General features: G+C 45.9%; 12 protein-coding genes across 12 annotated transcripts; 4 read left to right on the top strand and 8 right to left on the bottom strand.

Annotated features, from left to right (window-relative positions):
- Window positions 1-1,255: 1,255 nt before the first annotated feature.
- Window positions 1,256-2,299, top strand: N7483_001012 (sterol desaturase family protein; the record flags this gene model as incomplete). Its single annotated transcript, XM_057084450.1, has 1 exon — window positions 1,256-2,299. One exon carries the CDS (start codon window positions 1,256-1,258, stop codon window positions 2,297-2,299), a length of 1,044 nt encoding a protein of 347 aa, XP_056950599.1.
- Window positions 2,300-2,589: 290 nt separating this feature from the next.
- N7483_001011 (M3 family metallopeptidase) lies at window positions 2,590-5,054 on the bottom strand (the record flags this gene model as incomplete). Its single annotated transcript, XM_057084449.1, has 5 exons — window positions 2,590-2,836; window positions 2,902-3,102; window positions 3,176-3,476; window positions 3,552-3,675; window positions 3,732-5,054. The coding sequence occupies 5 exons, from the start codon at window positions 5,052-5,054 to the stop codon at window positions 2,590-2,592; spliced, it is 2,196 nt and encodes a 731-aa protein (XP_056950598.1).
- Window positions 5,055-6,604: 1,550 nt separating this feature from the next.
- On the top strand, window positions 6,605-7,262 carry N7483_001010 (uncharacterized protein; the record flags this gene model as incomplete). The annotated part of the gene is made up of 3 exons (XM_057084448.1): window positions 6,605-6,814; window positions 6,953-7,162; window positions 7,215-7,262. The coding sequence occupies 3 exons, from the start codon at window positions 6,605-6,607 to the stop codon at window positions 7,260-7,262; spliced, it is 468 nt and encodes a 155-aa protein (XP_056950597.1).
- A 1,092-nt stretch (window positions 7,263-8,354) lies between these two features.
- Window positions 8,355-8,621, bottom strand: N7483_001009 (uncharacterized protein; the record flags this gene model as incomplete). Its single annotated transcript, XM_057084447.1, has 1 exon — window positions 8,355-8,621. The coding sequence occupies one exon, from the start codon at window positions 8,619-8,621 to the stop codon at window positions 8,355-8,357; it is 267 nt and encodes an 88-aa protein (XP_056950596.1).
- A 283-nt stretch (window positions 8,622-8,904) lies between these two features.
- On the bottom strand, window positions 8,905-9,357 carry N7483_001008 (uncharacterized protein; the record flags this gene model as incomplete). The annotated part of the gene is made up of 1 exon (XM_057084446.1): window positions 8,905-9,357. The coding sequence occupies one exon, from the start codon at window positions 9,355-9,357 to the stop codon at window positions 8,905-8,907; it is 453 nt and encodes a 150-aa protein (XP_056950595.1).
- Window positions 9,358-9,840: 483 nt separating this feature from the next.
- On the bottom strand, window positions 9,841-10,143 carry N7483_001007 (uncharacterized protein; the record flags this gene model as incomplete). The annotated part of the gene is made up of 1 exon (XM_057084445.1): window positions 9,841-10,143. The coding sequence occupies one exon, from the start codon at window positions 10,141-10,143 to the stop codon at window positions 9,841-9,843; it is 303 nt and encodes a 100-aa protein (XP_056950594.1).
- Window positions 10,144-11,209: 1,066 nt separating this feature from the next.
- N7483_001006 (uncharacterized protein) lies at window positions 11,210-13,247 on the bottom strand (the record flags this gene model as incomplete). Its single annotated transcript, XM_057084444.1, has 2 exons — window positions 11,210-12,877; window positions 12,954-13,247. The coding sequence occupies 2 exons, from the start codon at window positions 13,245-13,247 to the stop codon at window positions 11,210-11,212; spliced, it is 1,962 nt and encodes a 653-aa protein (XP_056950593.1).
- A 757-nt stretch (window positions 13,248-14,004) lies between these two features.
- N7483_001005 (uncharacterized protein) lies at window positions 14,005-16,960 on the bottom strand (the record flags this gene model as incomplete). Its single annotated transcript, XM_057084443.1, has 3 exons — window positions 14,005-14,046; window positions 14,120-16,364; window positions 16,419-16,960. 3 exons carry the CDS (start codon window positions 16,958-16,960, stop codon window positions 14,005-14,007), a joined length of 2,829 nt encoding a protein of 942 aa, XP_056950592.1.
- Window positions 16,961-18,144: 1,184 nt separating this feature from the next.
- N7483_001004 (YjgH family protein) lies at window positions 18,145-18,591 on the bottom strand (the record flags this gene model as incomplete). Its single annotated transcript, XM_057084442.1, has 1 exon — window positions 18,145-18,591. The coding sequence occupies one exon, from the start codon at window positions 18,589-18,591 to the stop codon at window positions 18,145-18,147; it is 447 nt and encodes a 148-aa protein (XP_056950591.1).
- Window positions 18,592-19,272: 681 nt separating this feature from the next.
- On the top strand, window positions 19,273-20,393 carry N7483_001003 (Aminotransferase class IV; the record flags this gene model as incomplete). The annotated part of the gene is made up of 3 exons (XM_057084441.1): window positions 19,273-19,344; window positions 19,395-19,499; window positions 19,566-20,393. 3 exons carry the CDS (start codon window positions 19,273-19,275, stop codon window positions 20,391-20,393), a joined length of 1,005 nt encoding a protein of 334 aa, XP_056950590.1.
- A 918-nt stretch (window positions 20,394-21,311) lies between these two features.
- N7483_001002 (uncharacterized protein) lies at window positions 21,312-22,422 on the top strand (the record flags this gene model as incomplete). The annotated part of the gene is made up of 3 exons (XM_057084440.1): window positions 21,312-21,363; window positions 21,434-21,675; window positions 21,766-22,422. 3 exons carry the CDS (start codon window positions 21,312-21,314, stop codon window positions 22,420-22,422), a joined length of 951 nt encoding a protein of 316 aa, XP_056950589.1.
- Window positions 22,423-23,557: 1,135 nt separating this feature from the next.
- N7483_001001 (Bax inhibitor-1 family protein) lies at window positions 23,558-24,513 on the bottom strand (the record flags this gene model as incomplete). The annotated part of the gene is made up of 3 exons (XM_057084439.1): window positions 23,558-24,152; window positions 24,217-24,287; window positions 24,361-24,513. 3 exons carry the CDS (start codon window positions 24,511-24,513, stop codon window positions 23,558-23,560), a joined length of 819 nt encoding a protein of 272 aa, XP_056950588.1.
- Between the last annotated feature and the right edge of the window lie 390 nt (window positions 24,514-24,903).

The raw sequence follows: 24,903 nt of genomic DNA, 5'->3' as shown, positions 1-24,903 counted from the left end.
TGTCTGCCTGGAAGCTTATTTGATTTTTCTGATTACTATCTGGGATTTTGCATGTGCAGTTGCATTAGACTGGAGGAGTGGTTTAAGTACCAACATTTTGTCATTTGTCTGCTGTTTCGGGTTTTCTTATTAACTTCTTCAGACTCATTTTTGTTGTATGTCATTGATGAGCTTCTTTCATATGATCATGATTCATCTGCTTTTCTTTTTTCTTTTTGCCTAGATAAGGATACGTTGGGCTTGATTGTCGGGGTTATGATTGTCTCCTTCGGCTATGTTTATGTTATATTCCCAGTTGTCAACACTTGAGTTGGTGGAGCTTGAATTTCCGGTCAATAGAATCTGTCTATGTTTATTTTCGACGTTGCATTAGTCTTTTCTTTCTTTCTTCCTCTCTACGAGCCTTTGAGATAGTCCGAGTGCTATATACGCTGCACCTCAGGCTGTCTGATTGAATGGAATCCCTGCCTCTTTGGCGATCTTAACTTGAATTTCATGCAGTTTCAAGTTTGGACTGGTATCTAAAAGCCTAGGCTTACACCTTTACTTACATATTATGATATCATGTGCTTGATTCCGAGTCTCTTTTCCCATGGTGCTGAAGGTTTGGTCGGGACTGGACCGACAAATCCACTTGATCTAAATATCAAATTTCCTTTTATCTGATTAAGCAGAATACATTTTGTCATAAATTCAAGTTCAGGGGCATCGGGCATTTCTTGTGTGACTACGGATACGATGACATTACCTAGTATAACCCAATATTCTCTATAGATAGTTCAAGTTGTATACATCTCACTAGAGAAAAGAATCTTGACTAGAATCTCCAGGCTTCAACATCATATGGTATCATCTTCACATATGAACCCGCATGAACATGATGGACCCCCGAACTAGACCCAAAGTGGTTATAATGCTCCGTGCATGACTCTAGGATCCACCAGATTCGAGTCTAAGCGCCAAAGAAACGTTGGGGAAGAAAATAATTCCATCAAATAAGATCGACAATAGGAGACTCCGAGGCTCCTTTTTGCGGGTGAAGTGGAGATTCACATGATGCCGTGGTTCAGGGGATCGACACTCTACTATCATTACTAGTGAGTGGTAGTGACTCCCTAATTCTTTAAATACCCACGCCACCCCGGATTTCCCAGAACCCCCAGAATTCAAACAATCGACGGACTTGGATTCAACAATCACAATTCAAGCGTTGCGGTGCGCACTCACCTATGTGCAAACTCGATACTAGTACACCATGGTCGAACGAAACCCTAATGACTCAATGAAGTCCACCTGGCGCCGTATGGCCCGCTCAGAGTGGACGCCTTTCCACTGGTTCTTCGAATTAATCGACGTACACCCGGAGAACCTCGAACAAGAAGTCCCCATCCACCTAAAAGAAGACGCAGTCCCCTATGTCCCAGACTGGTCCATGCACCGCTGGGTCATCGTCCACTCCGTTATTCCACTCCTGATCCAGCAAGCCTACATCTACTGGACAGGTCACAATTTCGGTGCCATAGCCGCATTCATCTTTTACGGCTTTGCATTCAAAGCAATCGCCATCCACGAACTACACGTTCTCCGCCGTCTGGGCCACATTCACGGCTTCCTGGATGGTGACAAGCACGCCCGCGATGGCGTCCCAGACATCGGGGTTGCGAAAGTTGTTCGCTCTCTCCTCTCAACATCTACCTTCCGGCCCATGTTCACAGTCTTCTTCGCCTATAGTACTAGTCAAACACCCGCCGACATGAGTTTCCCATGGCTATTTGTTGAAGTAGGATTATACGGGATTATCCTCGACTTCTGGTTCTACTGGTATCATCGTGTTATGCACGACTTCGAGCCCCTGTGGCAGTACCACAGAACACACCATCTCACTAAACACCCGAACCCGCTCCTAACACTTTACGCTGATCTGGAGCAGGAGTTCTTTGATATTGCTGGCATCCCGTTGGCGACTTACTTCACTATGAGGTTGATGGGCATGCCTATGGGCTTCTATGAGTGGTGGATCTGCCATCAGTATGTCATGTATGCTGAGCTTGCGGGTCATTCTGGTTTACGGGTTCATGCTACTCCACCATCGACATTGAGTTGGTTGCTACGGTATTTCAAGGCGGAGCTTGTCATTGAGGATCATGACTTGCATCACCGGAAGGGTTGGAAGAAGAGTTATAACTATGGGAAGCAGACTCGACTCTGGGATCGCATCTTCGGTACTTGCGCTGATCGCATTGAGTCTGTGGATAATAATATCGATTATGTGAATCAGTCGCCCATGCCACTGATCTGATTCTAGTTATGGGGTGGATTCTTCTTTTCTCTGGAGGTTTATCAGATATTCTATATGATCATGCCCGGAGCGAAGCTTTTTTCTCTTAACACAAAACATGAGATGAAAGAGTGGAGTGGATGATTTGCGTATGCCTTGCGTTTGAAACTGCTCCTTCCCTATATTCTTCTTATCCAATTTCTATACCATGCTAGATATTTTATCAATGATTGAATGATGCAATGCCCTTGCCAAAACAAGCTCTCGTCCAAATTTCTTTGAGCAGTAGTGTCTAATATGCAGCAACATGATCAGACTGGCACACTGATATCTTCACTGACATCTTCAGGTGTGATCCTGGCCTTTGCTTCTGTCAACCCCTCAACCAGTGCTCTCATGTTTGGTGGATGTCCTAAGAAATTTTCCAACATGCCCAGTAAATCTTTTTGACTCCCTCCGTACTCCAAAACTCCATGTCGGTATTTCCTCCACTTATCTTTGTTATATGGATCACTTGCGAATACCGAGGTAAACAAGTCTTGAGCCATTGCTGTGCAACTTTAATTTCAAGGTTATTCTGTTAGCTCATCTCCTGTCACATATGAGAATATCTTGGAACATACTAAAGGTAGGCATAGTAACAAACATCATAACCAGCCGTTAGATGGGTAAAAGTCCCAAAGTCATATCCATCCCGGCACTCCGAGAAATCCATACCTTCGATACTTTCACGGACATCATACCAAATCTTCCGCACGTCGAGATTCGCGATCTCCTCATCTGTTCTTAGTGAATGCACTTGAAGATCGAAGACCGAAATCGACCTGTCCAGAGATTAGTCTTGCATATTCCAAGCACGAGAAATTTAGTGAGATCGATGGTTTAAATACAACCTACACTTGGTCCAGATAGTAGAGTCCCGCATTGAAATATCGATGCTTGATGACATTGTCGACCAACTCATCAGGAATGGTCTTCGGTGGATCTGGCTCAGCGGGGTGGTGCGTCCGCCAATCTGCGAGATAGTTCTCATCAAGTGTAGTGTAGTGACAGCTCAGCTCTTTGAGAATATCCTTAATCCAGCACCAGTTCTCTAGCATGACGCTGGGCATCTCGCCAAAATCAGGGGGTAGCCTGTAGCCATGGAAGCGAACGTATTTGGTTTGGGCTAGGAGGTCGTGGATGCCATGGCCCATTTCTATTGTGTGACATGTTAGATATACATGTAATGTACAAGAATAAAATTTTCTAGTCATCTCTGATTGAGACTTACCATGAAATAAAGTCACGACCTGGCAATGCTTGAGCAAGGCACAGCTTGTGGGTGTTGGAGTCGGAAATGAACACATCAGAATTGTCGATGGGTATTGTCTGCTTCCATCTGCTCGTAAATGACCCTATGGATGTTTGATCAGCAAGTAGAAAGAGATAAACCAGGTAAGGGAAGGATTACACATTGAATATTGACACATTGGTTACCCCGATATTTGTTCTCTCTCCATAACAAATCAAAGTAGAGGTATCCAATGAATTCCTGGTTTCTCGTGTCCCAAACCGAGAAAACCTGGACTGTTCCATGCCAGAGTTTATCTTTGAGCATTTCTGCTGGAACAGAATCGAATCGAAGACCCAGAAAAGAAGCAAAAATCCCCAGCATTTTAACCGCAGTGCTCTGCAAGGGGAAGAATTCTGAGATTTTCAGTTGATCAATGTCAAGTTCTTCTTGCAACAGTCGCTCATAGTATCGCTTATCCCAAGGAGGAAATCCTTTATTCATTAGACTCTCACTATCTTTTCCTCTCTCGTGTAGATCTTTCAGTCGTCGAGACTGCATAACTGCAATCTCATCTTGACCAAGAACATGAAGCGGTGGCTGTATCTGGTCCAAAAATTGCTTCACAGAATCCGTGCTCGGTGCAGTCCGCTTCTCTATTCTGAACTCGGCATGAGTATCATACTTCAAAATACGGACCTGCTGCGCACGAAGCTTGACAATCTCTTCAAACAGAGGCTTGTTTTGCTGAAGCTTCTGACCGTCTGCCAGGAACATTGTCTTCCGAGTTTCAGAAGAGTGCGCATATGTTAATACAGCGATGTTTCCTCCGTTTGCGAAAGGAACAAACTTCCTCTTCTCTGAACTCAACTCTTGGTCTTCATCGGATCCTTCCTCTTTCTTTGGCTCATCTTTCCACTTCGCCAACTCGTTTTCTGGAACTCCATCCAGCTCGGCCAGTGTAAAGCTCACGCCTCCAGACTCCCTGGCTATATTCCGCTGGAACTCCTTTTTCAGACTTTCAATCTTCATGAGAGTCTTGTAATACGCATCTTTCTCTGATTGCGATTGTTGTAGGATACCACATCCTTTGTGCTTATACTCGAGAAGCTCCTTATCCAGTAAGTGTTGTGATTCCAAATCTAATGTCTGAAATTCAGGCTTTTCTCGTGCTGCTTGGATGAGCTTGAAAAGGTTCTCATCTAAAGTCCACCCCGCAGAGGCTTCAGTGTACAATTTCTGAGCCTCGCTAACTGCACCTTGGGTTGAAAGGGACGGTGACCCATATTGCAGCATATAAATCATCCCTAACTCCGAGTCTCCTTGAACGGCATTCTCGATCTGAGCTATTGGCAGCATGACATTATCGAATGTTGCAGTGGCAGGGGTAACATCTCGAAGAATTTGAGCGCGAGTGGTATTGTACTTTTCGATGATTTTTTTCATCGTTGGAACAATTTCCTCGGTGGTCAAGACCCGAGGAAGTGGTTGTGGCAGCGTCATTTTGAACTATGTTACAAGAGCACTTGAGAATTCAAATGTTGCTTGAGTGTTGGATCTCTTCAATGCAGGTTGAGCTGAGACCCTTGGAAATGTGCATTCAAATGTTGAATTCTCCGAGTCAATCACCCCCTGGGATTGGTGCTAATTCTAAAGAAAACAGAAGGAACAGAAAATTGGCGAGTCCATTAGACCTGGTATCACTAGTAGACCTGATGTAGTGGGGAGAGCGAGGTCAGCAGGTCATCCTGGCAGCAGGGATCAATTACTAGTCATTACTAGCTATTACTAGTCCTAAAGGAGTGTATAGTAACCCTTTGAAAGATAGAGAATTATATCTGGTATCTTTTCGAAAAATAATCCCAGCTCTGACACTTTCAAGTTGAAGGATCAAGAATTAATAATCTGCGTTCAAACATTGAATGTTCCAAGGTTGTTTTGTATCTACATGACGGTAGTGTCATCCACGGATGCAAATAGGTAATGAGCTAGGGTAAGGTATTTGAGATAATAATCATGAAGAATCACATCATTAACTGGGGCTTACATAAATACTAGCAATATCGAACCATGTGACCATTTTAGAAGAAAGATTCAAATCTTATCAGTTCAAATGTTGGACTCGATCAGGTTCAAGTTGGAGAAGATAGGAGGTTCTTTTAAACCCATTCTTGGCTCTACTACTACCAAGTATAAGACATCCAGATGTCGATAATCTTCGAATTGGCCATAGACTCATATGTAGAAATAATCCATTATCATCCTAATTTATGACTCTCTCGTCGCATTATCTCCCGCTTCTACCAATGACGACAAATGTTGGGATCCTACTTAATTTTCTAAACACAATTTCTTTTTTCTATATACTACCACTAGCTGGGTGGCTAGTGTATTCAATGTTTGACTAGTATGGCTTCCAAGGTTATTGGTAAACCTTTTACTAAGGGGCACATGTAGATGCTCTTTGTAAAGTTCTAAGGTTATATGCAAAGTATTGTGCTAGATCTTCTGCACATGTGTGATCTCCCGAGGTCGCCATATTCGCTTTTTCTCTTGTGCCCATTCCTTCCAAAGTTCCGACTTGAAACATGATTTTAGGTGCACTCACCAGGGCACTCATTTTGATACTACCTAATGAATGGATAGTATTCTTTGAGATGACCAGGACTTCGAGTTTCAAATGTTCGAGGGAAACAGCTTGTTCCCCGGGCGTTCGTGTCACACATGCAAGTTCCAGTGAGCAACTTAAGCTTTTGTCCCCCAATACATACTACCTTTAAGCAGACTAGGTCCATAGTGTACATATAGGGTCCTATACTGAGGCATGAAGATTGCTACCTAGGCAGGAGTAAACTTGGAAGGGTTAGTGAGATTTGCGTAAGCACTCAAGGCTGTGGAACATTTGAATTTTTGTCAAACTCATATAGGTTAAAGCATTTTATAAAACCTCCCTATTATCCACATGTGCATTTGGAGGTATTCGCTCGGTGAGAGTGGTAGCACTTGAGAGCATTTACGTCCAGCTTCCTACGCTAGCATGTACCATCAATAGTATGTATCGTAAAGTTCCTGCAAACTCAACCTGGTTAGAGATAGAGAGCCTATCGTCAGGCCTTGAATACTGGTCAGGTCTCGAAAATGTCCTTTTCGTTGATATACTATGTGTTATTGCGACGGCATCACTTCCATTGCGACTTTACACCTATTTGTGTTTGACTCAAAAGAAGGGTGGTTGGGCGCTGATATGGACAACGGTTGCTTGGGTATGTGACCTTCAGCTCTGAAGAACTAGCCCATATGGACCTCACATTTGAACTTCAATCCTTTTAAGTTCAACGTTGATATTGCATACACAAATCAGTAGGTAGAAACTCGGTGAGACAGGTTCTAACTTCATACAGACCGTCGGCATTCCCACCATCTTGATCATGAACCTCGGAGCATACTATCCTGAGCTCAACTGGAACACAACATACCACACTGCAGGCTATTTTTTACTGCAGCTCAGCGCTTCATTTGCGCGGCTTGGTATACTAGCTTATATCGTCGACGTGCAAGCCCAAATTTATACGGCTTGGGAATATGGGATAGGGAGCGTTGTACTTGGGAATGTGAGTCCGCATGGTAGGCCCGGAAGCAGTCATCCTATATCATTTCTACAAGATTATCTGGAGTCCAGACTTCCAACTTGCTCTGAAAGATGCTGAATAGAATTTACTGACTAGTTTGGTCTATCCTGCCTTTATTTATGTGCCCTATGGCTCAAGTCAGTTTGCCAGGCTTTCAGACCAAAACCTGGCTGTAGCCCTCATATTTGGTGCCCTGGGACAGGAATAAACCCCTTTCTGGTCTTTATGCATGGTATTTTACCACTGGCGACTTCAACTCTCTGCTATTACTGATATACGAAGGATGTTTAGCTTGGGGTGGCATGACCGACCTGATACTCGGAATTTACCCGGGATACCTCATTCACAATCTTCGACTTCCATTGAAAACGAAACTGTTAACATGCTTTTTGATGGGTCTGGGTATTGTCGCATCCGTATTTGGGTTTGGTAAAGTGATTTGGCTCTGGATGGACTCTCTTCATGCATATAAAGGTAAGTGATCCAACAATTGGGCGTAGACGGGAAGAAGGCATTATGACTAACATAGGAATTAACTCTCCAGTTATCCCAATTTCGATTGCATGCTTCTACTATGGTGAGCCATGGCTACTGGTGGTTACTACCAGCATAGCTCCTTTGTGGCCACTTCTCAACCGGCTTAAAAAGAAGCAGCATGTGGAATCTATCTATGGAATCTGTAGAATATATGGAGCTCTAAAACTCGAAGCTGTCAATCGACCCTAATGGAAGAATGTCTTTATGATATTTTTTACTGCCAGGGTGCTAAAGTCTACTGAGTACTACTACTAGGTGATACGAACCTTGGAATCGAATATGATGCTTTAGTAGGAAGCTGATTATGTAAACCAAGCATCATTGGTCTAGTGGTAGAATTCGTCGTTGCCATCGACGAGGCCCGTGTTCGATTCACGGATGATGCACATTTCTTTTTTGTCTTTTTGTCTCTTTTTTATCCGCGCAATGGAAAATCAAATGAGAGATGATTTTTGATTAGTAGAGATTCATAAATAACAGGGATTCTGAGGTTCCAAGGTGGGAAAGAGCCCCAGTGGTACTTGTATCTAGTAATTCAGACATAGAGGCAATATGGGCACTAACAGCACATCTTCACACTGACATTCCATTCGATATATAAGTACACATCCTACTATATACTGGATAGTACTAGTAACTAGGAATGGGGATGTTGAGCAGGGTAAGGAGGAGGACCAGCCTCACAGTATTGTTCACTCACACCAGGAAGTACCGAGGATTGTGCAAACCGATTGCCTAGAGCTTCAGACGAGACACTGGGCGTGGGATGACAGTTCTCGGTATTGTGAGGTGATCCAAAAGCTGGTCGCGTCATCTCTGCAGCAGGTTGTGCCTGGGCGGGCATATCTTGTCCCAATTCACCCAGTTGAGCAGTCGCAGCATCAATTTCCTCCTGAGTAGGCATATTGATCACTGTGAGATAGAAAATATCATCTTTCTTCATCTTCTTGACTGTACTCATCAAACCCAAACCTATGTTGTCTGAATTTTTTGGTCGCCCTATCTGCTCCTCCCTTGAGCTTGCGGAGCTGGCTAATCAACATTTGCTGGCGACTAGGCATAGCGATAGCACCACCCGTAACAAGTGATATTAGTGAGCCACTATTTGTGGGGTGATCGGGTCATTGAACCGGGACTTGAAGGGATTGCATTGATCATAGGACATGGCCAGAGAAGTACCTGGCTTATCACGCTCCTTGTGAATCGTTAGTGATTTTGTAATGTGGGACTGATTGAGAGGAATGTACCAGATTTGCATGGGCTTTCCTGTCCATGTAATCTTGGACCCAGTCGCCTGCAACATCCATCTTCTTTGTGAATCCTTGTGGTGCCTCCACATTTTGCTCTATCGCTGCATCCAGATATGGGAAGATCAGTGGAGCCGATTCTGGCAATTGAACATATCTTTTTGTCTGACCGTTTGTCTCTCTGATTTTCTTGACATTTCTCTTCCACCACCCTTGGCTCTCCTGAGGAATATTATGCGATGTAGCTGCCTCGTTGAGATGATCGTATGGATTGCTCTGAATGGTATCATGATCCCCAGCATTTAGATCACTTATATCGACCTTTTCAGTGTGGAATAGTCTTTTGATGCTTCCAAATCCAGAACTGTCATCGTCCTTGAATGCCATGATCATAGCGACCAGACCACAAGGCATGAAAACCTCTTAATTCTTAATTGACTCGGTCGAGAAAAGTGTTAGCACGGTTTCGTGCCTGTAGCTCTTTGGCGATACCGGCCGCTATTTGTACAACCGCGCTGACAATTTGAGCAGTTGCATTTGGAACAAATCCTAGGAGACCAGCGGCAATAAAGGTAACTTCAATGATTGGGTTGACCTAAGTAAAGGTCAGCAGGTAAATTCATTTGTAAATCAGGAAGACAAACATACCGTGTTGGCTTTGTCAAAGCTTTGGATAAATTATAAAAATGTGTCTTGATCAATGCCACTCTCGGCTAGGATGGGGGCATATGCGCGACAAAATCCACGATCTTTCTTTCCAGGGCGACGTTGAGGAATAATCACTGCACAGGGCAGCCGTCAAGGCGGATTCGGTGCTGGCCCGGCCATATTCATGAGTTCGCGGACAAGTCTCTCTCGCTTCTTAATTTTCTCGTCCTAGGTCTGCTCTGCCCCTTCCTCTTCTTCGATATTATCTTTATCAAGAGACTCCTCATAACCAGGAGGCTTTAGTCTCTCTGCCATCTCGTCTAGCTGCCATACAGCTTCATCTTCATGAATGCAATTTGGAACCTCTGAGCCATCTTCTACAAAGTAGCAGCTGGGTGCATATGTCCCAGGAGGTAATTGAACCGGTGTCGTATTATCTTGTTTGGTTGAACCTTTCGAACGACCACGATAGGCGTGAATGGCTTCAGAGGAAAAGCCAAGAACTTTCGGCAGTCCTTTCTTGAGTAACATAATTTCGGATAATAGACTGGATCAATATTTGCAAGCTTCACAGGAGAAGAAAAACTAAAAAAACAAAAAAAAAACAAAATAAGTCAAAGTGCAGACCGAGGGATCTATCGCCATTTATCATCCCCCGTCACCACCTTCAAGATCCACACAAGGGCTTCCTAGTGCAGACTTGCTTTGGAGATGACTGACAACGTGAAATTTGCAACCTATGAAAAAAGCAAGTCAACGAGAGAGAACCCCACCGTCATCAAGTTAGTGGTTGTAGGATCAGCACTATCCATTGGAGAGGCCGTGCCCTTGTTCCGCGCTAGTTGCGCACCCTAAGCACCAAGTTCACCACCTCAATTCCAAATTTGAGTATGTTTCGACTTTCTGATTAGCCAGAAAGAGTTCCAGTAGGGATGAAGGGGCCAAAAATCTTGACCACTTCAGGTTGATCCGTATAATGTGACCCATGAGCTTATTCGCTGGAATTGAAAACATTGAAGCATCCATGGATGAGAAAAACAAGGTTGCAAAATTGTAAAATCTGGATATTTTATAGTATCATATGCTGTGATATGGATATTCTGCGTGGCGCATCATTTTTCAATCTCGTCCACGGGTAAGGTCGCATGTGGAGAACTCTAGAGGTATTTGACACCTATCCTATACTCTTGTCTCATACTAGGAAAAAGAATCGGCGTGGCGACGTGAATATTGATACAAGTTGTGACCTCCATATTATGTTTCGTCACGCTTGAACAGCACATATACGCGGGCCACGCGGATGTACACGCGGCGCTCTTTACTTGGTGATCAATATTTGAACCTCCTTGACCAATCTCTTTTTAAATTGGTTGGATTCAGTCAATTTTAGTGGTACTCGATCGGGAACAAAAGCAGCTTCAACGAAGCTAGTAGTCATTAGTCCATGTTCCCTATTAAAACTCTCAACAGTACCTTCAAATGTTTCAGATAAAAATTCAGCTAAGCAATCTACAAAAGGGTTGATTCATAGTATGTGAAACTAAGTGCCATGAAACCATGGATGTAATATGGATGATGATAGTCAAACTTGATAAACTCAAGTATAGTCCCGACCCTTCTTTATCTGACCCACTGGCACATCATCTGACGAAGTTGCCAGCGCAATGCAACCCACTTCAGCCGTAGGCTCAACATCTCCCAGATATAGCTTCTCATCCTTCAGATGCCTAGTCCACTCATCGGAAGACCATGTCGAGGCCCCGGTAATCCCTGTTATCCTGTTGTTTAGAAAGATAGCAGATACTGACCCCAGAACGTCCGGAGACAACGTCATGATACGCAGAATCGCACCCATTAGTGCAAAGACAAAGATTCCAAATGATGCAATAATGAGCACACCGAGCCAACCCCGGCTACACCTCACAACATCGTGCTGCGTGGTGACTGTAGCATTCAAACTGAGCCGGCCCCCACTAGGCAGATCACTCGAGTCATTGTATGAGCCAGTAAATGCCGAGGGACTAATCCCAAGGTAAAGGGCTGCATTGAAAATCTGGCCTATACGTGTTTCGAATACTGAGCGACCAACTGAATAGACTGACGTCCCCTGATAATTTCCCACGGCGCTAATTGGGTCAATCAGATAGGATATGATGGGTTGCTGGCCACCACCCAATTGTGCATCAGGGAACAACTCGGTGATAACAGTCAGAACTGCATTGGCATCCTCCCGATAGCTGTAGCTATCACCACCCAGGTCAAGAACAGTCCAGTTACCATCTGCTGGCGGAGTGGGCGAGCGGCGGACGGAGGACAGGGTACAAGTGCTACCAGCAGAATTGGAGGAAGAACTCCCGGTACACGTTACATTGACATCCACAAATGTTGTAGTCAGGTCGCACGTAGCCTGAGTATAGAGATCAGGATTGATCCCGTTATTTATAAAGTACCCGTCAGCGGATTCCCATACGAACTTGCGGGCATATCGAGTCCCAGTACCAATGGTCGTGTTGAAGCCAGGGCAGGGGTCTGAAATGGCAATCTGGTATTGAGTGCCCCCTTCAGAGACTATCCAGCTGCAATCTGCGTTGTTGCCAGGCGCAGGAGCACTAGAATTTGTGAAATTGGTAAAGCCGGTCTGATTCACCAGACTAAAATCGGGACAGGAGATAGACAAGTAAGAGCCTGGCAGTGTAAAGGATGTGTTACCCGAGGTAGATAGATCGGCGACCGGGGAACCAACGAGAGAAGCGTAGGTCAACTCACTGTTCGCAGGCATGTCCATCCAGTCAGAGCTGCTGTTTGAGAGGTTTTTGATCACAGGGAAGCGAATATTGCCCCAGAGGTCCTGGTTGCGGCTCCTGAGCAGCGTAGTTGACATTATAGAGGCAATGACAGGATTTGTTATGGTCGTCATAGCCATTTCAGCGCCATCAATAAGACCATATTGATATTCAGTGAATGTATTCGCAGTAGTAAGGTTGATCGAGGTGCTTGGGTAATTGGGCACGATCGAAATAACCCGGAGCGATGCTTGGCTTCCCAGTGGAGACAGACACCATAATATGAGAGTGCAGACAGCAAAAACGTTGAGGGCTCGGAGACGAATCTGGACCAGAAAGGCACTCGAAATCGTCTGGCTGCCGAGACACTGCTGTATAAACCCAATAGTAGCTCCTTGACTAGTCTGGACACGCCAGGCCGCGATGCTTTTCATACTGCTGCCAGCGATGGCAGCAAACAAGACAGGGAAAACAGTAGGTGTCTAAGAGAATGGGTTGCTGTTAGCAAAGACTCGTTATGATGGAAGACAGAAGGAATAGTGAATCCAGATTACGGACATATTGAGACACCGTGAAAAGTTTGGCGCCCATTGTACCTGGACCCGCGGGATCTCCGTCGGCTTGAAGGACCATGATGCCAAAAGCAGCGAAGAGGAGCGCGATCACGGCAATAATCAAATCAAAAGCTAGACGCAAAAGTCTCTCTAGCCAGGAATGATTCAACGACTGCGGTGGGGGTTTGTCGTGTTCATTATTTTTGACCAGCGAATGCTCAACAGTTGCCTGGGCCGCTACTGAATCTTGTTCTTCAGCTGGCACAGCCTCATAAGGGGGCGGTTTTGCACCTCTCATAATTCCAAGGTTAGATCGGTAGTCAAGGAATCCGTCACACCACGATTATGGACAGAAAGGAGTAAATTTGAGAACAGCTGTATATAGAGATGGTCGCTAGAGGCTATCAGGCTGGGGGTTACAGCAGAGTGGGTTTCAGAAAATAACGTAACGAAATAAGAGAGAATGAGAGTGCGATGAACAACCGTGGGCGATCGGGAGTAATTAAAAGGCACTAATTTGGAGGCTTAGATCTAAGGCTTCCAAGATTATTAATAGCAGGGCTCTCAGTATTTGGATGTAAAGGTAAGCATTTTCACCTGCATTTCGTTTTAATACAGTACATTGCGCTTAGACCCGTGGACCTATCAAAGCCTCCAAGCTATCATAAGTAGATTCATAGTCGGGAATCAGCCCTGGAGGCCTGGAGGCATAGCCGCAACCCAATTTGGCTTAGCTCGGGGGAAGCCCGGGGCGTGAGTGGACCCTAAGGGACTTGTACTCCAGGCCTGTATCGTAGCCTGTCGGTGCTTTGTTCTGAAATTTCAATGCAAGTAGGCTATCACAACATAGAATAAGAAAATCTTATATGCCAAATAATTTGTAAAGGAAGCTGTATATAATGGAATGGGAAGATTTCGTACAGTAATTATTTTATAAAGCTGTGTAAATTGTAATCTCAAATGTGTCAAGTTGACCGCCTAGAGCTAGGGCCACTCTGAGGTAGGACTACTGTAGTATATGCATTCACGAACATAGAAACAAAAATCTAGGTTGTTTAAGTTGCCTTCCACAACAGGTTGACTTGCTTCTTGCGGGCCTATAGAAAAGTTGATCAGTAAATTGAAATGCAATGGAAGTGTCAAAGAAAGGGGGAAAGGCGAAGATCTTACCATGGGGGCCAAAAAGGTTACACCAACTGCGCAGGCTACCACAGTAAGGACAAGCTGCAATTTAGAGAAGCTCTTGCCAAGGACATCGAAAGCCTGGCTTGGAGTGGCGCGAGTTCCGAAAATATCACCGCCAAAAGCGAAAATGAGACTGGTACTTTCCAGAAGAGTAGGTTGCGAGAGAACGGTCTTAATACCGGAGACATCTCGCGAGTGTGTGATGTACCACTTGCCATCAAACTCAAGGAAAGGAGCATAGCGGAAGAGTCCCTCTTCTGCCTCGGCAGTAGTTGGGTCTCGGTCAACCGGGCGGCGGGGGTCCAAAACTGGACGGGGAATGCCAACGATGGAGTTCGATTCGGGCAGAGCGCAGAGAAGCTGGCGAGTCGTGATACCCTGGCGAGTCTGAGTGACAGCCATTTGGGAGATTGGCTCGGGAATCACGAAAGCCTGAGAAATGACATGAGGCAGAGGAAGGCTGTCAACAGCAGAATAGTTTCCGGCGGAATCCAGAGGACCACGGTCATTGGGGGCAGACGACTCATAAAGCTCAGAAACAACAAGCTGGTAGCCCTTGGCAGAAGACTCATCAACAACATCACCAAAGAAGGAGTATGCAAACCAGTTCTCGGTCATAACCGATGCGATAGGCTGGGATGGGTCAACGCCAGCTTGGTTGGCTGCATACAGTACATTTCCGGATACACCGTCCAGTAGGTAGAAACCAGCAGTGTGGTCTTTGTCGTTCACTGCGGTGACCAGGGCGAGGTTCGGGTTGAGGTACTTGTACAAAACAGATCTGTTTCCAAGAACCTTGCCAATCGAGGCAACAGGGTCATGGGCAGGACGAGAGGTTGCGGAAATAACCTTCTGTCCGGATGGTGGAACAAATTCCCAGACAGGTGACTTACTATCACGTCCGCTCCAGCCAAGGACATGTCCATCGGCACTTGTGGTCACAAGGAAACCGGTGGCGTCGGTAAATGCGCCAGTCAGCGATCCATCTTCTTGGATGCCAATGGTTTCTTGGTTCTCAAGAGAAATGATCGCCTGGAGCTTCACACCTGTGGGCACAGAGCGCGAAATGACCTCTCCTGTAGAGACGTTCACAGACACAGAGCTTCCATCGCCGACATAGACTGTCACTTCACCGGGTCGAGTCACAATCGACTTCACGTCCCACTCGGAGGTCTTCTCCACCTGGGTGTTCCACATAACGCTGCCTTGCTTGCCGGTGTTCAAGGCGTACAGACGACCACTCTTAGTAGCAACAATGACCGGCTTAGACACACCGAAGCTATCAAGGTTTGTGACTTCATCAGTCAAAATGCTGCTTATGATTCGCTGAGGAAGCTCCTTAAGCCACTCTGGGAGATGTTGAAGGTCACGAGCATGACGCTTCACGCGGTGAATGTATGCGCCAACCATACTTTCGTGTCCTTCAACTTCAAGCTCGTGGACCAGGTTCTCCTGGACCTCAGACTCAACCCAGGTGGCAGCCACAGCGTCGATCAAAGCTTCATGGCGAGTCCATTCAGTCTGACCGTTTCGAATCAACTCCCAAGCTCCAGCCTCGCGCAGAACAGCAGCACGGACGGCGACATTCTTACCCTTGGCAATAACCTCCGAAATAGCAGAAAATGCGGGCTCTGAGGAAGAAGCCTCCAAATTCCAGCGGCCCAGAATGCCGTGGGATGCAGAGGAGACAATGACGGCCTCCGAGTCAGTAATGCGGGTGAAGTAAACGTTGGCATCAATGCTGCTAGTAGCCACCACGGATTGCCCCTGAATATAGGGCAGCTGGTAAGCTTTGGAAATAGCAGAAGACTTGAGGTCAACGTGATAGACATCCGCCCATGCGCCATTGTCAGTCACGTAATGGACCAAAAAGTGGGGGAGGGAGTTGAGTTTGTGGGGCGCGTGAATCGTAATCTGACGGATCTCGTGGCCAGAAGTATTCTCGATGTTGATTGTTTGAACCTGCTTTGTGCCAATGACGTTGACCTTGATGGTCTTGTGTGTCTTGTCAGCCCAAGCGATCAAGGGCGAAGCGACATTGGCGCCCACGAAAAGGACGGAATCGGGGGTTGGGATATCGGTCTCCGAGTTCAAGGTATATTGGCGAGTTTGCCGACCAGTCACCGGATCCAGCGCAGTAACCTTGATCTTGTATCCCTTCGAAGCCGATTGGAGCGAAATGTAGAAGACGTCTGTCGGAGAAGATGAGACCTGGAAGGCAACATCACCACTATAACCATTTATCAATTATCAATTCTCCGAAAAATAATCTGCGAGCACTAACCTCTCATCCTTGTGTTCCCACTTAATCTTTCCAGAAGCACCATCCAACCGCCTCACAGCGCCGGTACCTTCGCCGCCAATGAGGGCCAAGGTATCTCGGGCACCAGATGTCGCACCAGCCTCTTCCAGCTCCAATAGCTCCAGATCTGCTACCACACCATCCAGGAACTGGTTCTCCCAAATCAACTTGCCATCTTGGGCTGTCCAAGAAGAGATATATTGTCCGGCCGCACCAACGACAGCATTATTTCCATCAGAGCCGCGCAGGATACCAGCACCGGCAGGAGAACCAGCCCGTGAGAGGTTCTGGCGCCAGAGCAATGCACCATCCCTAGGGTTGACAGCACCCAGGATGGACTTATCGGAGATTGTGTAGAGGAGGGAGGCATTTGAGGCGGAGGAGGGCTTTAGGAAGAAGGTCGAGTCGGGAGAGGGGGCACCAAGGAGGGCATGGTGAAAGTCAATATGATTGACCTCATCGTGATAAATGGCCGCAGCAGGCGACATGCATGCCGCGACGAAAAGGGCCGCTTGAAGCCGCATATTGCTATCGATCGAGCATTGACTGACTTGAGGCGAGGTTGTGTTGTGTCGAGCTTCGGAGCGCGGGCGGTGATCTGCCCCCGGACCCAATTAAAGCGGACAACGTATTCCAGAGCTCTACTCCGTATATGGAATTTCTACTTCAATTTTCATTTTGTATTTTTTGAGTCAAAAGCTCCTATCTGATACGAATTAAGAATTCTCATATTTATCAAGCTCTGGACCTCGGAATGGGCATCTCAATATGATACCTTTTAACCTACATGCAAACTCACTATGTAGTACGAGCGAAGAATTCAATATGAATATTGATATCATTATAGATCTCTACTAGTAAAAGTTCAATCTTCTTTAACTAATAGCATCAGCCTCAATATACACAAGCATGCCATCGATAAGAAAGCCATTTGCCACCAGGATCAATGATTTAGGCGAAGCGAGAAGCAAACGGAGTGAATGTAAACAGGTAAACATCGCTACCATAGAGGCAGACGTCGCTAAAGGCAAACACCGCGACAGGCAAACAACGCGTCCCCCACCGCTTTTCCAATATTTAAAGCCCATCTCTCACCTTCTTCCTCTCCCCAACTTCTTGTTCCTGTGTTTGTTGAAGCTGACCTTGTGAACTGGAAGTCCACTCCACAACTCCTGAGCTTGTTGTCAGGCATGAGGCTAGCTGCGGCGACTGTTTCTCATGAAGGTCACTTGTTTGGGGTTTACCAAAATGTGGAAGCGGGGGCCAAGGTGATCAGGCGAGGTTGATGATGCACTCACAGGCTCAGCGCATAGGATGATCCTAGGATCTGATGCAACCCAACTTTGCGGAAGTCAATCTTGTGAGCTGAAGTCCACTTTACAACTCCTGGGCTTGCTGTCAGTCATGAGGCTAGCTGCGGCGACTGTTTCTCATGAAGGTCACTAGCTTGGGGTTTACCAAAATGTAAAATGCGGGGACGGATGCGAGCAGGTGAGACAGAAGCCTAGTTCTTGTTACTCTGGGGGCTCTCTTGGGTGAAATGATGAAAACAGCAGCCCATGTGGCATATAATAATTTCTGACACCCTTTTTCATTTGATGCTTCTGTGGAAGTCATCATTGTTCCGAATCCCTTTTCCCCTACAAGCGAAGAATCCAATTTGAATATTGATATTGTTATAGGTCTCTACTACTAACCTTGGAAGAGTTCAATCTTCTTCAACTATAGCATTGGCCTCAATCTCGACAAGCATATTATCGTCAACAAAGCCATTTGCCACCACGATCATCGTCGCAGCAGCACCGACCTGCCCTCCATGATGCTTCCCCAGGATCTCTCTGAAGCCTTCTCCAACTGCAGTACAGTCTTCTTTCCTGCTAACAAACATCCGACATCTCACTATGCTCTCTGCGCCTTGTCCTCCAACAGCCTGGATAGCTTGAATGATCTCGCTCAGTATAAGTCGTGTTTGTTGTCTAGCATCGCCTGGAAAACGGACGGTGGGCGCCTCTGGTGGTGAATCAGGATCCGCGGCGGTTGATCCAGATACGAAGATCTGATTTCCACGACGCACCGCACGGTAATACCCAATGCGGGCCTCCCATGGAGAGGATGTGCTATGAAATTGCTTTTTCGAGGATTGTTCTGGCGCCATTATTGAACTGGATGGCTGTCAACATGTTTCTCTGTGATAAGCGGATTCCAGTTCTGACTTCAAGTTGTTTCATCGTGATTCTTACCTGAAATTTCGTATTGTTGGATACCCTCGAAAATCGAATTTCTCTGACTCTTGGGTCACATATGATGGAAGTTTGGTCGTTTATGTAGATGTCTAGGTATGACTCAACCACGGGAGAGCCGTGGCTGGAGTCTCCACTGTTGGCACCTGGTACCACCCAAAGGTAGGTCTACGGGTATAAACTGCCAATTGATGCTTCGAAGTTCAACTCTGAGGTGGTTAGCAGTATGCAAGAGCATGGCGATCAAGCTACTATAGTAGTATTCTAGTGCTTCTTTTGAGTCTTACTAGTTTTGTTTCGATCTATCAACAGGACCGTGACCGTGCGGAACACTGTTAATATCTTCCGCACTTTTTTCATACCTATTCAAGGGCATATCGTTATATTCCAAGGTTCTTATTCGATCTATTATCAAGACATACAAAATCCGGTGGATCTGTATTTGGTTCACTTATCTCATTCGAGAAGCTTAGCCCCACAACGGCGATTCACCCCACTATGGTGCCAAGTACGCAACTCAGGAGGAGGATGGCGTGATAAGCTCTCAAAGGATTAATGGTTCGATTTACTTCATTTAATTATTGTTAACTATCGCTATGGCAGCTAATCAGAATGCGAGAGGCGCTACTCACGCCACAATCCCCAATGAGAAGAATAAGGATATCTTGGTAAGCCCTCCCGCTTTTCAGTGTTTATCGCTTTATCTGACAGATAATAGATTGGAATGAGGGATGGAGTGAGTGCAGAGTTCAAATTGGTACCCAAAAAAGATGCTGTTGTCTCTGTCTTTGATTCCAATTTCTTAATTGGCGACGGCATATGGGTATGTCGATCCACCTGAATACGATACTATCCCATCTGATGGCAGGCTTACTGACAAGCAACTCAGGAGGGCCTGCGTGCGAACAATGGCCGAGTTCAGTTCGCGAAAGATCATATCGATAGGCTGTTTCAGTCAGCAAAGGCTATGCTCATGGACCTGAGGCTATCAAAAAGCCAACTGTTAGACCTTCTGCACCGCACTATCGATGCAAACAACATGTCAAATGAGGCACATGTTCATATACGACTTGTTGTGAGTCGAGGATTGAAGTCGACGCCGTACCAAAATCCATCGGTGAACATTGGACTCCCTCTGATTGTTATCATTCCCGAAATCAAAGCCACGGATCCTAGTGTTAAACAGAAGGGACTCCGGCTGATTACCTCTCACATCCGTCGTGGACCACCTGATGTCAAAGATGAGATGTGGAATCATATTTCGAAGGCAACCGATGTCCAAGCCTGCATCAGCGCAAATGTGGCGGGTGTCGATGAAGCCCTTATGCTTGATCTGAATGGATTCGTCAAGACATGTAACTCAGTCAATTTCTTCATCGTCCGCAATGGAGAGGTATGGGCTCCCACGAAGAACAATCAAATGCAAGGTATCACACGTCAAAAGTCCATTGAAGTTTGTCGTGCAAATGGTATCCCTGTTCAAGAATTGGACTTCACCTTGACGGAAGTCTACGGTGCAGATGAGGCTTTCTGTACTGGCACATTCCCATCACAGATCCATGTTAGTGAGGTGGATGGACGTCAGATTGGAGATGGAAAACGTGGGGCGGTGACTGAGAGGATTCAACAGCTGTATGCTGAATTAGTGAAGTGGGATACAGCGCGGTCGAGAGCGGAAATCCAGGCTGAGGTTGAGCCTATCAAGGCCCGACTATAGTTGTTGATCTTTTCAATGTGAATATGATACAGGAATTGTACATCAAAAACCTTAGAATTGAATAGATTATGAGATTTGAAAATACACCAGTCCTAGTCATTCTAAATTTAACTACTACTAGTAGTAATAAAATCAATTATTGAGCAGAATTGGTCTATGCGACATGCTATTCCATCTGTCATACTTCAAAGTGTGCCCAGGTGGCGTCCTTGATACTTTTCACGACTAAAGCGAAACCACACATGTACAAGTTGCTAGGGGCCTCTTCTCATAGTATTAATTGAATAGCATAACTTAAATACAATGTAGCGCATTTGAAGCGGTCACTTTGACTTATTTGGAAGGCAGACCGCATACTTGGTGGATAAATGAGGTCATAGAAGTGCTGGTCGGAGTTACACCGATCAGATCAATAGAAATTGATATAGAACCAATAGCAATAATTTGTCTCCAGAGATAAACTAGAAGAATATGAAGGCTTTGGATCTACATACAGTTTCCGATCCATCATCTCCCAAAAGGAGAATTTTAAGCGACACATTTCAAATAGGTAAGTCTGGCGACTGCTGGTCCACCGGCGATCCGATGGACTCGAGGACTTCGGGATGAACACATATCAACCCCATAAGCAGGATTGGCCTTCGCGCCAACCTGTCAGATGGGTCAATTACTCAGAAGACCCAAAAATGAAGCTGATCGAACTGCAGAGATTTCGGTGATCATACCGGTCTCGGCGAGCCTGGCCAACCTACATCACCGGTTAAATCCCCGCCATTCCCCCTCTTCTCTAAAACGGTTACGCTACCCGCTGCATTTTACCCCGAGGTCCCACAGAGTCGTAGCCATAAAATATTAGTTCATTCCAAAGAGTTGTGTTAGCTTCGTCACTTCTCCATTTTTCGTATACTTACATTAACCATGGCCCTTTCAGTCAAAGGCAGAACTGCCATCGTCACTGGTGCAGGCTCTGGTATGTAACCGCCTCCCATCGGCATGGAGTTGATCATTGTAATTGATGTGCTTACACTGCACCCTGGCAGGAATCAATTTCGCTTTCGCCAAGCTCCTTATTGAAAATGGATGTAATGTCCTGATTGCAGACTTGACCTTGCGTCCTGAGGCCAAGGCATTAGTCGAGAAGCATGCCGGTGGCCCTGCGAGAGCTGTCTTCCAAGAGACCGATGTTAGCGACTGGACTCAGCTTGAGCGAATGTTCGAAGTAGCAGAAAAGGAGTTTGGTGATATTGATATTGTTTGCCCGGGTGCGGGTGTCTATGAACCGGTATGTATCGGAATAAAAGATCCAACTGTCTTGGTTTATGACACCGGCAGCAAGGAAGGAGCCGATCCACTGACCACGGGGTTATAACAGCACTGGAGCAACTTCTGGCGTCCACCAGGCTCAGCCCCAAGCAAAGACTCACCATCCGGTGGACGATACGCCCTGGTAGATATTAATGTCACCCATCCCATTCGCACAACACAACTCGCGATTGCGCATTTCCTAAAGCACCGCGAAAACGGCCGCCCGAAACATATCGTACACATCTCAAGCATTGCAGGACAAACCGCGACATTTTCAGCTCCCATCTATGTTGCCACAAAGCACGCCATCAACGGCTTGGTACGGGCGTTAGCCAAGTTGGAGGATATCGGCATCCGCGTTACAGCGGTAGCACCGGGTGTCATCAAGACTCCTCTGTGGACGGATCATCCTGAAAAGCTGAAGATGATAGATACTAGCACAGATGCTTGGGTGACTCCTGAGGAAGTCGGACAGGTGATGCTGGCTTTGGTGCAGCAGGATCAGGTTAGCGAGATTATCGGAGATCGCTCTGGCCGGGGAAAACAATACCAAATTAAGGGAGGCACAATCCTCGAAGTGTCCAAGACGGTGCGGGAAGTGATGCAGTTCAATGATGAGGGTCCTGGGAACCGACCAGGTAACACGGCTTCAGACCATGCGGCCGTGGAGAGAGAAAGCTTTGGACTTCTTGCGCAGAAAGGATGGGGGCGATCGAAGTTGTAATTTCTTACCTAATTCATAACGCGTTTTTGGCGAGTACCTAGGAATGGTATGGTTTTTCACCCGCGCAGTGCTTGCCAATGCTTGCATACGCCTCATATTGTAGATCACACCACATTATGTCCCCTATCTTAGGACATCATTTTTTGATCCCATGATTTCAAATAATGGATTCCAGGCAGGATAATTTGAAAAGGGTTGTGTAAAAGTTAAAGTATAGATTAATTAATTATTCTACATTACGTGGTGAGCTTTTTATAAAGCAGTACTTGACAAAAAGAGAGGCTAAAGAAAGGAGAAATTATTTTTTGAGGAAGAAAATGAAAAATAATTGACCTCATGAGCAGCTCCAGCATTTGTGTCAAGTTGGACTGACGGAGCTTCTGCTTAGAAGTGAGGACCAAGTGCGCAGGTGGACATTTGATGTCAGGTCGAGTAGGGCTGATATACGTCTCAAAGTGGCTTTTCAATTTGGTCTGATATGTACCCGTATACCAATCTCAAATAAAAAAAATCTATTTATAAATGGGCTCCGTGGCCAAGTGGTAAGGCGCGCGCCTCCTATGGGTTAGCGCGAGATCCCGGGTTCAACCCCCGGCGGAGTCGATTGTTTTGTTTAAATATTTTATTTCTTTTTTATTATTTATTAATTACTCTTTTTTATTTTTACTTTTTCCTTCAAATGCTCTCTCTACCTCAGCATCATTTGAGGGTCAATACTGCCCAATTTACTCCCTAGTTATATCGACGCGATTTTCATTGAGTGGAAATCTAGAGCGGGTGATAACATACAGTGGACACGCCTGTGAATAGAGTTAAGGAGCAGCTACAGGCAGGACGATTGTAAAGGGATTGAAAATATGAGACTTGAGTAATAGTAAATGGAACTTGAATTTCAAGCTTGAATAGGAGTGTAATGTATGCAGAGTGAATGACCGAATAAGCTATAAACAGCGACCCAGCTAAAAGATTACAGAAGGGCGGCAAAAACTGAAAGACAACTATACCCAAGATTCCAGCTCCGAGGAGCGTCCCAATTCCTACCTCATCATCCAGCCATTAATCTCATACCCGACAGTCCAAAACTAATCTTGACAGCAGACAATAGTCCCTGCTCAGCCATAAAACATTACAGCTCCTAGTTGTTATGCTGGCCATTCAAGATACGCAGAATGGACAAGAAAAGGTTCAGCACATCCAAGTACAACGAAATGGAGGCCGCGATCTCCTCTTCGACGTGGTAGTGACGCATGATCATCTGCGTATCAACAAGGATATACCCAGAGAAGATCAAAGCGCCAAGCACACCGTAGACTGTCTCGGTAGCACTGCTGAAGGGCAGGAACATCGCGACGAAGCCGAAGAGAATTAGGAACCAGAGTGCACCGAACAGGTATGGCATCCAGTGCGCGAAATCATACTTTGTTTGGCAGGCGAAAAGGGTCAACGCGACGAAGATGCCGAGAGTCAGGACGAGGGCCTGGACGACAACTCGGGCATCGTAGAAAGATGTCACGACGCTGATGGAGTAGGCCTCTGTGACTGTGAAAGCGGATAGGAAGAGAAGGTTCGATGGGTAGGACTTGCGCTTCCAGAAGGTTGCGAGCATGAAACCGAGGGCACCGAAGATGGAGATTATCATAAGCCAGAAGTTGGATTGGATCCATGTGCGGTAGGACTGGTTGAAGAAAGAGATAGAGCTGAGGATTGTTGTAAGGAGGATTTGAGCGGTGCTGCATAGATTTGATTATTAGTTTACTGGGTAATATTCCTAAAACAAGGATCCTGATGACTTACAGAATGGAGTACACCTTGCGGACGAACTGCATGCGAATATCAATCGTTCCCTCAGCCACGGTACCACCGAACTATGAAACATCCAGGTTAGTATTTTCTACGTCTTTCGCAGATAAATTTGCTTCAAAATGGCGCGTCACGTACCTTAAAGTCATCGGGCAGGTTATCGTTCTCGGAACGTGGCTGCGAGGGTTCGGCTGTAGCCTGGTAAGACGGCGGCGCTTGGGTGTAGTTCTGATGCTGGTCCTCAAAAGAGTCCCGCTGCGGGGCGGGCTCGTATCGGGCGTTCGAAGCCATGGCGTTCAAGTATTGATGAGAGCTATGGATGTCACGTCGTTATCTCTAGGTCGATGGAATAGAAGTGAGATATAGAAATGAAGATGTGTTGAAGCCTAGATGACAATGGGGCGTCGTCCATGTGACGTTCCAAGGAAGTCACGTGCCTTCTTATCGATAACAAAGTGGAGTATCTCGATCTTATCAAGGAGCTTGCTCCATCAACTAATTAATGCTAAGTTGCTAACCAACCCTTGAGTGCAATCGAATGCTAAGATTGTGATATTGAACATCTCGTTGATGCCCTCTGCAGATATCTTGAAGATTACGAGTGCACATATGGATGCACGTGGGAAGAAAGTCGATCAAACCGTGTACTACCAAGTTGAATTTCCCTTCAAGTTCTATATA

This window comes from Penicillium malachiteum (assembly GCF_028827825.1).
Source record: "Penicillium malachiteum strain IBT 17515 chromosome Unknown utg000001l:1.0-8184562.0:1.0-8186909.0, whole genome shotgun sequence".
Classification (NCBI taxonomy): domain Eukaryota; kingdom Fungi; phylum Ascomycota; class Eurotiomycetes; order Eurotiales; family Aspergillaceae; genus Penicillium; species Penicillium malachiteum.
The sequence above is the reverse complement of the archived record's forward strand: the minus strand, read 5'-3'. Positions and strand labels throughout refer to the sequence as shown.